Raw genomic sequence first — 12,052 nt, 5'->3', positions numbered from 1 at the left:
CGCAGTGTCATCATAAAAGGCATTCGCGTGACAGGGTTTCTAGTCAGCCGACGTAGGTGGACTCTCTAACCCCGGTCTGCGAGTTCGACCATAGACATGCGGCCGGTATATTATGTAAACCGCGTTGCCTTACGAGTTCCATCTTACATAAACCTATGAAAATTACGTAATAGAACACAATCCACGAGACGTCAGATGATGACACATCGAACTGGAGATCCGTCATTACAGGTGGCGTGCGAAATACAGTGAAAGTCTGCCGTCAGGGCGGCATCGCAGCCACAATGTTGTTTTGACAAATTTGTTCGACCGTTTCTAACGATAAGTGCAAGTCGTTTAAAGACCAATTGAAACACGGCGTAGCGCAGGTGACTTTGACGTTTTCTTAACGCATCCCGTGCCTTCACGCAGGACCAGTTTTCACGTATTTCAAAATCCGAATCACAGAAATCATTAAATGCGTGAATTTATTCACGCTTTCTATTCTTACCACTTGTAAACGTCCTCGTATATTATTTGTCTTTACCGAGTTTACATCGCCTTTAGCACAGAACAGTAGCCATACAATGCTCGAGCGATAATCTCGTGGCATTAGATATAAAACGATATTTCGCGAAATTACAATATTTCGACGATTACCTGGAGATTCGTAGCTTGGAATTTATCCGAGGAATTATCTTAATCTGACAAGTTATAGCAGATCCTGTTAATTTCGTGTTTCACATTTTTCGTCCCATTATCTTGTTGCTAATGGCTTCCCAGCTGCGCAACAATGTGACAAATCGTGTTCTTCCGGACGAACGATAAATCAGAGAATAAATGCAAAACTTTCTACATTGAACTGTGCTGAAATTGAGAGTTTTACCGACCCTCTGACAACAGTAAATTTTAATCTACATTCTTTTCTTACCTACTCAGTTAGGTAATCGAATGGTTTACGAAATTGCTACGGGAATTGTAGAAGAGCGAAAAACCAGCTTCACTTATGCTCTTATCTATTTTATAGACCTTTTTTTTCATTAACGAGAACTCATTGCGAGTCCAAGTATCGATTACTAAAATGCCGTTGCGACAGAATTCCTTTTCAAGCGAATCGTGCTTTGTTTTATCGACCATTCGTTTAGTACCAATCGGTAACAAGTAATTTGCTGGTAACGCGAACGAAGCTCAAGGAAACCCCGTGGAATGCAATAATTATCGAACATTATATATGTATATATATTATAAATTTCAATTTTTTCATCGACAGAATCCATCAATTCAAATAGCTTAGAAGCATTAGGAAGAAGAAGAAATCGTGATCCTTCAGAGAAATTTCTCCAGCAATCGCATCGCTGCGAACTTTTACGCGGAAACGTTGCAAAACGGATTGATCGAACAGCGATTTGCATATACTTTCGAAGAAATGTCAGGCGTGAATGTATCTAGATGCGGGAAATGATCAAAATAACACGAAGTTCGTAGTGTGGCCTAATGGATGATAATTTACGTTCAAATTTATATTTGCCTTCTCGATTTGTGAAAGATGGTTCGTTCGGTAACAACAGTTTTCATAGTCACGCTTACTTAACGTATTGAGAAAAAATCGAGATAGTGTAGTTCCGTACTTCTTTCCGCTGCATTATTTTCTGTCTTCTTCGTGGAATATTCAAAGAGCGTGGTTGCCATCGTGTTGGCCACGAAAGCTATGGTACAGTTTAGACAAATGGTAGCTTTCAAGCTTATACGCGATGTTCAAAGCTTTGTAGATGTACCGCGGCTGTCTGGGAAAAAAATTCGCATACCAAGCGAGCGGCATAATTCATCCGCAAAGAATTTTTACGTCACGATGTCTGTTCGGTGTAGGGTCGTAAATAATGCACGCCTATGCCAGTTGCGGACGAGGCCGACCGCCTGGCGTGCGACCGGATAGAACGCTGAATTACAATACTATAAACCTTTAAGAATAGTTGCGCAGGATCGTTAAATATCCAAAAACAGTTCTTGTGTCAATTCGTTGCTCAGTCTTATTCCCATAGAAAGGTACAGGTAAATAATAGTGTCAATCGTGCATGGAGAATTTGATTAATTAGTCTATCAGGTTATAACGTTTCTCGTACCAGTTCTAAGTTTTACACAATGAAGGTCATTATTAAGAAATAGGAAAACGCTTCTACTGAGAAATTTATTAATTACGCTATTACGCCACACGGTTTTGATATTGCTTATGAGTCTTAAACAGCGGAAGACGTTTTGAAATAAAACGTAACATTTTTTCATAGAAAATTCATATGATCTTAATACAGATCGATTAAAACATCTGAGAACTAAGACATGTTTTGACGATTACTTATGAGATGATATGATAATTTTTTTAATGACAAATAGGAAACTATTTATCCCTTAGAGGAACAGTATTTGATACAGTTCTAAGAATAAAGAATTTCTTCCTTGTCAGATAAAATAAGTACGTATGAATGTATATCGAGCTTTCGAATTTTTCCAGTGTTCAATCGATGTATATTGTATGTATATTTAATCGACGCTGTTTTATCGATGAATATTTAACTTTCTCTACTTTCCATCAATGTCATTCTTCGCAATAAAGTATTGTACGCTCGTTACATGAGTAACATCAGATTTTCCAGTTTCATTGGAAGTCCCACGCGACATCGGCGGTTTTACCGCGGCAATGAACAAATACGGCAAGGCAAGTGTATCGCGTGATTTTTATTCATCGAACGTTACCCTAGATCAACATTCTACGAGAACTTTAAAGCCGCGGCGAGTGCTACGCAATCCGAAATTCCTTCAGATCCTTTTTTAACGTTCTCGTGCTCACGATTTTTTTCACGTGGCAAAACCGGTTTGTAAAGCACCGTCTAGCTCGGCAATGATTTTTAACCGAAACTATGATATTCATAGAAGTTCCAAATTATCTCCGTTAGAATTCTGTTCATTTCGATTTCAGACAGCAACGGATTATACGCGAAAAAAATTGCTCAAGATTGAGTTTCCTTTTGTAAAAGAACTAGGAAAAACAATGTTACAAACGTTAACAAAAATTTTGCAAAAGGAAACTGATTTTCCCATGAATATTTCATAGAAACCAACAAGTAATGTAATCGAAATAAAATCAGAATTGCTTGAGGTATTGAAACGAAATCCGAGATAATAACAGAAAAATAAATTACGAATACGGTGTTTTATAATTGGGTATCCGAGTGGCCGCGGGCCGTGGCATCTATGTTGTGAAAACCGCTCGCGAAAGTCACTCGAGCGTCGCGATAATTAAAGGGAAAATATAGCACGAGGCGTGCTGCTAAGGTGACCATCAAATTAATCGTGGTACGCTCGCGCGTTACTCTCATCCTTGGCCGCACACCTCGTGGTTATAACTCGACCTGTAGCCTTATAATTAATGTGTTAATCGTTCTTTGTACCTGCTAATAATTATCCTATTGACTAATAATGCAATTTCGGGGACGGTGAATTTTTTTCTTTCTCAACGTTTGTCACGATCGAAGCAACGAGGACAGGCTATTAGTTGCACAACAAAATCATCTATTCGCTATCTTCGTCGAGGGTCAAGATAAAGATAATTCAACGATAACGTCCACCTTGACTCGCGAGAGTTTGCGTCTGTACCCGAGAACAATTTCTCTCGTAAATCGCCTTCTCTCGCATACTTTTGTAGCATTGAACCGACAAGCACGCTCGAGATAAATGATCGTTTTTAGGACTGTGAATGTGCATTAGGAGCCGGTAGCTCGTTTTAATCGGGGCTATTTTTCCTTATAAATCGAGGAGTAACTTTTACACATACCACGTGAAACGATACAAGAGAACCTTTCGAATTTTTTGCAAGTCTCGTTGCTTTCTTTGTGCCACGCTTGTTTCATCTATCGTCATAATGGTAGCGTTGAAACAATATTAGGCGCCGTATTGCACGTTTATAATATGTCGCATCACCATCGTCGTAACTGTTATAGTTATGAAATGCTGTAGCGTTGAAACGTGTATTTACTTGTTATAAATAGGAATAGATTGTATCGTTTACCCACTGTTAATTATCTACATCTGTTGTATTGTACCTTATACTCGTTCTGCTACAATATTTTTCACCTACGCGTTATTATATCGCGAAATACCCGAAGAAAAGCACCTTCCAGTTTACCTGTCGATCGTTTTCTTAGTGTTCTTGCTGGCAGCTTCTCTCTTCGTATTGAGTTCTACGTTTATTCGAAACCTTTAAATCACCTTTGCTCATATCCTGTAAAACCAGTTTTCTTAATTTTAAATTAAATAGGACACTGTTGTTTTAATCGTACCATTTATGTAATTTATTAGATATAGCGAATTAAATGTTAATTTAAATTCAGATATTTTAACTTTCAAATTAAAATTCTAAAATTTACATTTTTTAATTTTAATTTTGAACGACTAATTACAGATGTGATCGCCGATCAGACGCCAGCGTCTTCTTTCTGGACTCCAACTATTAAGACAGGCAATATCTTTACCGATGATAGCGCCGACTTTTTCCCCTCGAGTCATGGCTTGGTGCAGACCCATCCGACCGGTAACGTATTTAGAAGTGGTTTCGGCGGAATCGACAATCTTGGTAGTCGGGGGGTGACTGTCAGGCCACCAAGGACGAGACCCCTTGACTATAGCGAACGCGCCACGGCTGAATTACGACGAAATCCGGCGCTTTCCTCGCCGGACGAGTGTGCCAGAGCTTGTCGCGAAAATGAACCTCCGAGGATATGCTACTATCATTTCACCCTTGAGTACTACACTGTACTTGGAGCGTGAGTATCATCTTTCAGAATCTTCAGCCAAGAACAAAATTCATGAATATAAAAGTCTTTCTTAACATCTTAGCTGCGATAGGAAAACAGAGTTGAGAATAATAAAGAAACAAATCTACATTTAAATTCTCAAACTTTTTAATTCACTTTCAAATTTTTAGTCTATTAGACACTCAAACTTCAAATTGAGACATTTGAATTTCCAAACTCAAATTTATGCAATTTTAATATTTTTCCATAATTTATAGGGCATGCCAAATTTGCACCCCCAACGCAACTAACGTCGTTTGGAGCGACTGCCAGTGCGTTTTAGCAGATGGCGTGGAACGAGGTATTTTAACAGCGAATAGAATGGTTCCGGGACCAAGCATTCAAGTCTGTCAGGGTGACAAAGTCGTGATTGACGTGGAAAATCACATCGAAGGTATGGAAGTTACCATTCACTGGCACGGTGTATGGCAAAGAGGAAGCCAATATTACGATGGTGTACCGTTTGTAACGCAATGTCCTATTCAGGAGGGTAGCACATTCAGGTAACTATAAACCAATTTTGTTTCTTCATTTCGCTTTTCCTTCCAAACATTTCGCTTTTCTTTTCATACATTTATCACGTGCGTGTGTACACATAGGTACCAATGGTTAGCTGGGAACGAAGGTACGCATTTCTGGCATGCTCACACAGGATTACAGAAAATAGACGGTCTCTACGGAAGTATCGTAATACGTCAACCACCAAGCAAAGACCCTAACAGCAACCTTTACGACTACGATCTCACTACCCACGTTGTCCTTCTTAGCGACTGGTTCCACGAGAACGCGGCCGAGCGTTTCCCTGGTCGTCTTGCAGTTAACACCGGTCAAGCGCCTGAAAGCGTATTGATCAACGGGAAAGGGCAATTCAGGGTACGAATCGTCAAATTTATCCTCGTTATATTATGTCTTGTTTTTCCATCTTTGAAAAATATCTACGATACCTATAAATTAAGTCGTAATCATATATGTCCTTACTTCGTTCACTTTTCCTTTCTCTCTGAGTCTGTTTCTAATTGTCATTACTCTGGACATCCTAATAAAAATTTCTTCACCCGGAACTGAAACCTTATTTACGTATAAATTTTCCATCATTTTGGTGAACCTTATTTCATCAGTCTCAATTTCAGTGTCTCAACTATTTGCAAGAATTATTCATAACTACATAATCTTTTATATTGTGTTTCCTTCTCCTCATATTTTTTAATGATCACTTCCTTACCCAAAATAGGATCTTGATTAATATATAAATGTATAATTAGTCTAGTGACTTCATATTTCAATGTTTATATCGTGTAGAAAAATTATTTACCACTGCACATACCCTATTTTACTTTCTTTTACTTCTCTTTTATCTTAATAAATCTTGTCACCCAAAATAGGAACCTCATTAGCATATAAATTTCCAATCACTCCAATGACGGAATACCATAGTCACCGCATCTAAAATCTCTCATTTCTCTACTAGATTTTAATAAATCTCGTCACTCAAAACACGACCTCCATCAGCATATAAATTTTCAATCATCCCCATGATCTCATATTTCAGTCCGTAAACTAACTGAAAAAATGCTGAAACTCTGATGAAGCCCCATACAAACGACGCGAGACATTCTAGAACTCGTTTCTGTCCGCAGGATCCCAACACCGGTTTCATGACGAATACACCCCTGGAGGTGTTCACTATAACTCCCGGCCGTCGTTATCGTTTCCGACTGATCAATTCCTTTGGATCGGTCTGTCCATCTCAGATCACGTTCGAAGGTCACTCCCTTACCGTGATCGCGACCGACGGAGAAGCAGTCCAGCCAGCCACCGTGGACACGATCATCTCATTCTCCGGTAAAAATCCTCTAACCTCTATTACTCGATTTTTTATACCCTCCGAGATCAGAGGGAAAGCGCATTCGCTTTTATTTTCCTAGACTTTAATTGAGGTATGGTTGTGAAAGTGAAGTATCTACTTGCATGATTTACAGGCGAACGATACGACTTCGTAATAAATGCGGATCAACCGGTTGGCGCGTATTGGATTCAAGTTCGTTCGCTCGGCGAATGCGGTATTCCGCGTGCTCAACAGCTGGCCATACTACGATACGCTCGTGGTCCTTACCAACCGACTACTACGGCACCAACTTACGATTTTGGTCTCCCACAAGGTGTTGTAAGTGTCACAAGTGTCATTACTTTAAATAAAGAGCCATACTTTGAGTAGAAGTAGTTCCTTTAATTGCAGGAATTTAACCAAAGTAAATGTTAAGTAAGCAAACCAAATTAGTGCAATAAAGTACTTCTCCAAGTCAGATAATGGGAATAGGCTGTTTCTATGGGTGGAAAGGATCCAAAAAGATTCAATAAAATAAAATAATTTTTAGAATTTTGTCATTAATATCTATAGGCAATTGATGGAATGAAGAATATGTCTTAGGAAATTTAAAATAAATCAAGAAACTAATTTGTCAATGATCTATATGTATCGTTTATACTTATCAGCTACAGTCAACTATAGATAACACAGAAATCGAAGAACTCTCTGTCTTACCAGTAGTAGATAAAAAGACTCGATTTTTCCTGATTATCAAACCACTTACTTGCAGGTACTGAATCCTCTGGACGCGATTTGCAATCGTCAACGAGATGACGCGATTTGCGTGAGCCAGCTGAAGAATGCTCGTCAAATTGATCAAGGAATTCTTCAACAACGTCCAGATGTGAAAATATTCTTGCCATTCCGCTTCCTCTTCTACAGGCCAGAAGAAGTCTTCCAGCCTCAAACGTATAATCGATTCTTGGGTAAGCGGCCTTACGGACGATTTCAAAATCGCACTAGGTTCCTTTCTTAAAGGATGGCTTCTTTTTCCTTTGATCTGTCGCAAGAATTCATTACCATCGAATCCATTAAGATGGAATTCAAACCAAGCCGTTTATCATTCCGCGTTTGTACTTTTCACAGTCGCCCCGACCGGAGATCATGTAATCTCTCTCGTCGATGAAATCTCGTTCACATTTCCGCCGGCGCCTCCGCTTTCGCAAATCGACGATATCCCGCCCGAACAGTTTTGCAACGGTGACAACAGGCCTGCTGACTGCGGCGCTAACTGCATGTGCACCCATCAGGTTGATATCCCGCACAACGCGGTCGTCGAAGTGGTTCTCGTAGATGAAGGTATGATCTTTTTTTAAAAAAAAGAACTTTGGAAGCATATGAAGATCGTAGAACAAAAACGTGATGAGTCATATTTTTCATTTTATCAAGACAATATCCTTTTATTAAATTTTATCTACATATTTTCATCATTCTCTTATTTTTCATAAAATTTCATAAATTTATATATATTATTAATACTTCAATTTCATACTAAGATGCTTTCCTTTACCAATCAGGTAACGTGAAATTTAGAAAATCAAGAAAAGCGGACTAAACACGTTTCTCTTATATAGTCTTCATATACAATACATACATATGCACACTAGCATTGTCTTAACTCGCTGGGATTTTATTTCGTTAGCTAGTCCATCAGTTTGTGAAGTTAATTTCGTGGAGCAATAACAAGTAACGTCAGACATTCGTAACTCTCTCGTGTTCGATGAAGACGGAATACACTTGGGATTTTCTAAAGATGTATAAAGTCCTAGAAATATTGAGTTCTAGAAATAAAATCCAGACTCGTGGCTTCTTGATGTTGTATTGCTGTAAATCAAATTCCAAGTGCATATACCCCTTACAAATCTGGATATATAGAAAGTAATTCTATGGTTTGATTAATTTTTCTACAGTTCAGCAACCCAATCTGTCGCATCCCTTCCACCTACACGGTTACGCTTTCAATGTAATCGGTATCGGTCGCTCCCCGGACAAAAACGTGAAGAAGATCAATCTGAAACACGCGTTGGATCTCGATAAAAGGGGTCTTCTCAATCGACAGTTCAATTTGCCACCTGCCAAGGACACTATAGCTGTTCCAAACAACGGCTACGTCATTTTCCGCTTCCGCGCAGACAATCCTGGTAAGCGAAACTGCGCAACACGATTACACGTTTATAATTCAAATCATTGCGATCATTCAACGTCATTTCTCCTTTTCAGGATACTGGTTGTTCCATTGTCATTTCTTATTCCACATCCTTATCGGAATGAATTTAATTCTACACGTTGGAACACATGCCGATCTTCCACCAGTGCCGCCGAATTTCCCAAGATGCGGAGATCACCTACCGCCCATAACACCGCCATCGTTATTAGACTCATTTCACTGATCCATCCTAAGGAAAGTGAGAAATTAGAGGCGGTCCAAAGCATACACGATATTTTTAGCGTATTCCTGTAAAGTAGTCAGTATGCTGTAGCGAATCTATTTCGTAAATCTTCCTCTCGTTGGGTCGTTCGTCAGAGAACGCTTTACGCGAGAAACAAAAAAAATGGAGGAACAGAGCGAGCGAAAGAATGTATGAGAGAGAGAAGGAGAGAGAGAGAGAAAGAGTCAGAGTGAAAGAAGAGAGTAAAAGAGACTCATGGTCCTCGAAAATACGAGGTTCATGAATCAAACGATAGGAGAACAGGCGGAAAAAGAGTTCTTAATCAGGCACACCAACAGACATCCCTTTTGCTGCCGCAATGGCGATCGTTCCCAAAAGACGGTAACGAATCCACTCGCTGGCAACAGCCAATATTTATTATGTCCTAGATGCTTTACTTTGCCACTTTACGCGAATCAACGCCCCATTTCAATTACGTGACAAGAAAGAATGTGACGCCGGTGATCTATACACCGACACTCGAGAGTATCCTCAGCCGGTTGCCAAAAGGAAATCGCGAAAAGTTACTAACATTTGTAACTGTGTACATAATGTAGAAATAATTGTGTTACATTTTAACAAGACATTAACGTGGGAGTTGTTTGGGATAAAATGGCGAGCGGAGGAATCTTTGCGAAAACAATGCGCACGGCGTGGAAACCTTTCACCGTGAGATGATCGATCAGCGATCATTAGAGTAACGCTGTTTAAGGAAATTCGATCCGTTTCATCTGAATGAGCGTAGACCACTAGCTTGAGCGAAATGGCCCGATACACGAGCGACGAAACGCTTCGCTGGATCGAGTGCAGGTTCCTAAAGTGGCCTTTTTAGTTAGGAAGGAAAATTCGTGCCCATAACTGGCGCACGTGGCTTTCGTTCTTGTCCTTGTCAGCATTTCAAGTAGTGCAGTTAGGGTATATACATACTGGAGGAAAGGTAACTTTAGCGTATCACCTAATATGTGGAGAATTAAAAGAAATGAGAAAAAAAATACAAAAAATATTCGTAGATAATTAGTGTCAAAGAAGATCGTAGTAGTGTCGAAGAAATTTCTCGACGTAGCCGCGGATGTATCGGTATTTCCGTTCACCTTTTACGAAATGCACGCGCCAGGCTGCGTCATTACTTGCCTTCCTCTTTTTGTTCTAGAAATTAACGATTTACGATACTATTCATTATTTATTTTGCTCAGCATGAAATTTTGACTTAATCTCGGGCACGTTCGATTCCTCGCTGAGCTTAACACAGCGGGTGAACCATTTCATTGGTCATTTGCGAACATTGAATCCTTGAATCAATACTCGATCAACTATAATGTATATTCAGGCTGTACTTGTTCTTATAGTACTTAACCATTTTTCGAATGACAGTCGATATTTTATCGTTAAATAAGCAAACATTAGCACGTAGACAGATTTGCTGTCGCTGATTTCTACATACCTATATATTTCTACACTTATTCATGGTGCTTCCATTTTTCCTTCTACTATTTTTTTGTTTTATTCTATCACGATATTAGAGAATTCATGTTAAAACAATTACTCGTAACTCACAATTACAACGCTTGATGACCGTTGAGAGCGATCACGACTCAGTGCTAACTGCATCCTCGCGAGTCGCGCACGACAAACACACGTGCACCACGTTACGATACTCGCCGTTTTGTAGATAATATTCTTCTATTTCATTTCGCTAAATACACTCGACGAAACCGTTAAAACACGAAATACTCGATCGTGGCGATACTTAATCACTGACGGATTAACATGGTGTACGTCGTCTATACGGATATGTATTTTATGACGTCTCCTTTTAGCGATGATAGCACGTTTGTTTCGTAGAAGAGAGTGTCTCTGACGTTGCACGGCCCGCTATGGAACCCCTGTGATTTATTTCACGTAATTTATGGTGGAGAAGCTCAACCTGTCTAACAGGAAAGAAATAACAACCAGAGGTACTCTCTTTGGTATTGTTAAAGATAAAACACGTACGCTAATCTTCGTTTTCAGAATCTTTTCTGCGAGACCATTTATTTTTATTGGCCTGCCTTGAATTTCTCAGGGCAACGTTCTTTGATACGTGTTCGATAAGGGCAAGTTTTCGAGAACGAAGAACTGTCGTTAGTCAGACGTTCAATCACTATTTATTTATAAAAAATTTTGTTTCTCTACACGAGTTTCGTGTTGACAAAGGATATTGAAATATTGCATGTTATTTCTGTTACGAATTAATTTTCTTCCCCTTTTAACTTATTTATACACTTTTGATGGTGGATCTATAACGTACAAATACACTTTTATAAGATCAACTAGCAGAGATTGTCACTGAATGTCCAGAAAAGTGTCACTAAAAACATACAGTATGCTTAACCAAAATGTTCACTGACAAATATACAAAAAGTCGAACATTTCTAATAATAATTTATGCAACGAAAATTTCTGACAGATTCAGCGGTTAATGTCCACATGAAGAGATGAGTTTTCGTGTTTTTTGTACAGGTAGTATTTAAGCGAGTAATTCGCGTATATGCCGTTATCAAGTGAAGATGTACATTTAATAATAAATTTTTTTTTAAAAGCTCGACTATCTTTTTACTTTTGTCGATGAAAATCTCATAATTCCATTGCATGGTCTATAAAAGATCATTTCATTCTTTTATCACTATGCTACGTGATAAGATGCTGACCTAACTTTCTTAAAAACCGAGGACAACGACCATGCATGAAACTAGAATACTGTTATCGTTAACGTTAACAAGTTCCGCGTTAAATGAAGTTGCAAAAGTAGCGGTACTCAGATTCAGTCAATTAAGCCAGAGGAGAACAGCACGCTTAACCCGGATATGTGATCTCTTCCGAATAACTAACGGCGTCACATTCAATGAAAGGAACATTCAAGAGATCTCGTTTCGAAATATATTAGTTCGTAACCT

General features: G+C 39.0%; 1 protein-coding gene across 1 annotated transcript in view; it reads left to right on the top strand.

Annotated features, from left to right (window-relative positions):
* LOC138184726 (uncharacterized) overlaps positions 1–11,700 on the top strand; it is a 45,942-nt gene extending 34,242 nt beyond the window's left edge. The window contains exons 2-10 of the mRNA XM_069122960.1: positions 4,433–4,793; positions 5,042–5,326; positions 5,423–5,696; positions 6,461–6,665; positions 6,803–6,987; positions 7,421–7,616; positions 7,777–7,989; positions 8,601–8,831; positions 8,911–11,700. Of these exons, the coding sequence (XP_068979061.1) occupies positions 4,433–4,793; positions 5,042–5,326; positions 5,423–5,696; positions 6,461–6,665; positions 6,803–6,987; positions 7,421–7,616; positions 7,777–7,989; positions 8,601–8,831; positions 8,911–9,080 (2,120 nt within the window). The 3' untranslated portion in view covers positions 9,081–11,700. The remainder of the gene's footprint in view (positions 1–4,432; positions 4,794–5,041; positions 5,327–5,422; positions 5,697–6,460; positions 6,666–6,802; positions 6,988–7,420; positions 7,617–7,776; positions 7,990–8,600; positions 8,832–8,910) is intronic.
* The last annotated feature ends 352 nt before the right edge of the window (positions 11,701–12,052 follow it).

This window comes from Bombus flavifrons, chromosome 11 (assembly GCF_040668555.2).
Source record: "Bombus flavifrons isolate JBK064 chromosome 11, iyBomFlav1_principal, whole genome shotgun sequence".
Taxonomy (NCBI): domain Eukaryota; kingdom Metazoa; phylum Arthropoda; class Insecta; order Hymenoptera; family Apidae; genus Bombus; species Bombus flavifrons.
This window is presented reverse-complemented; position numbering and strand designations above follow the sequence as displayed.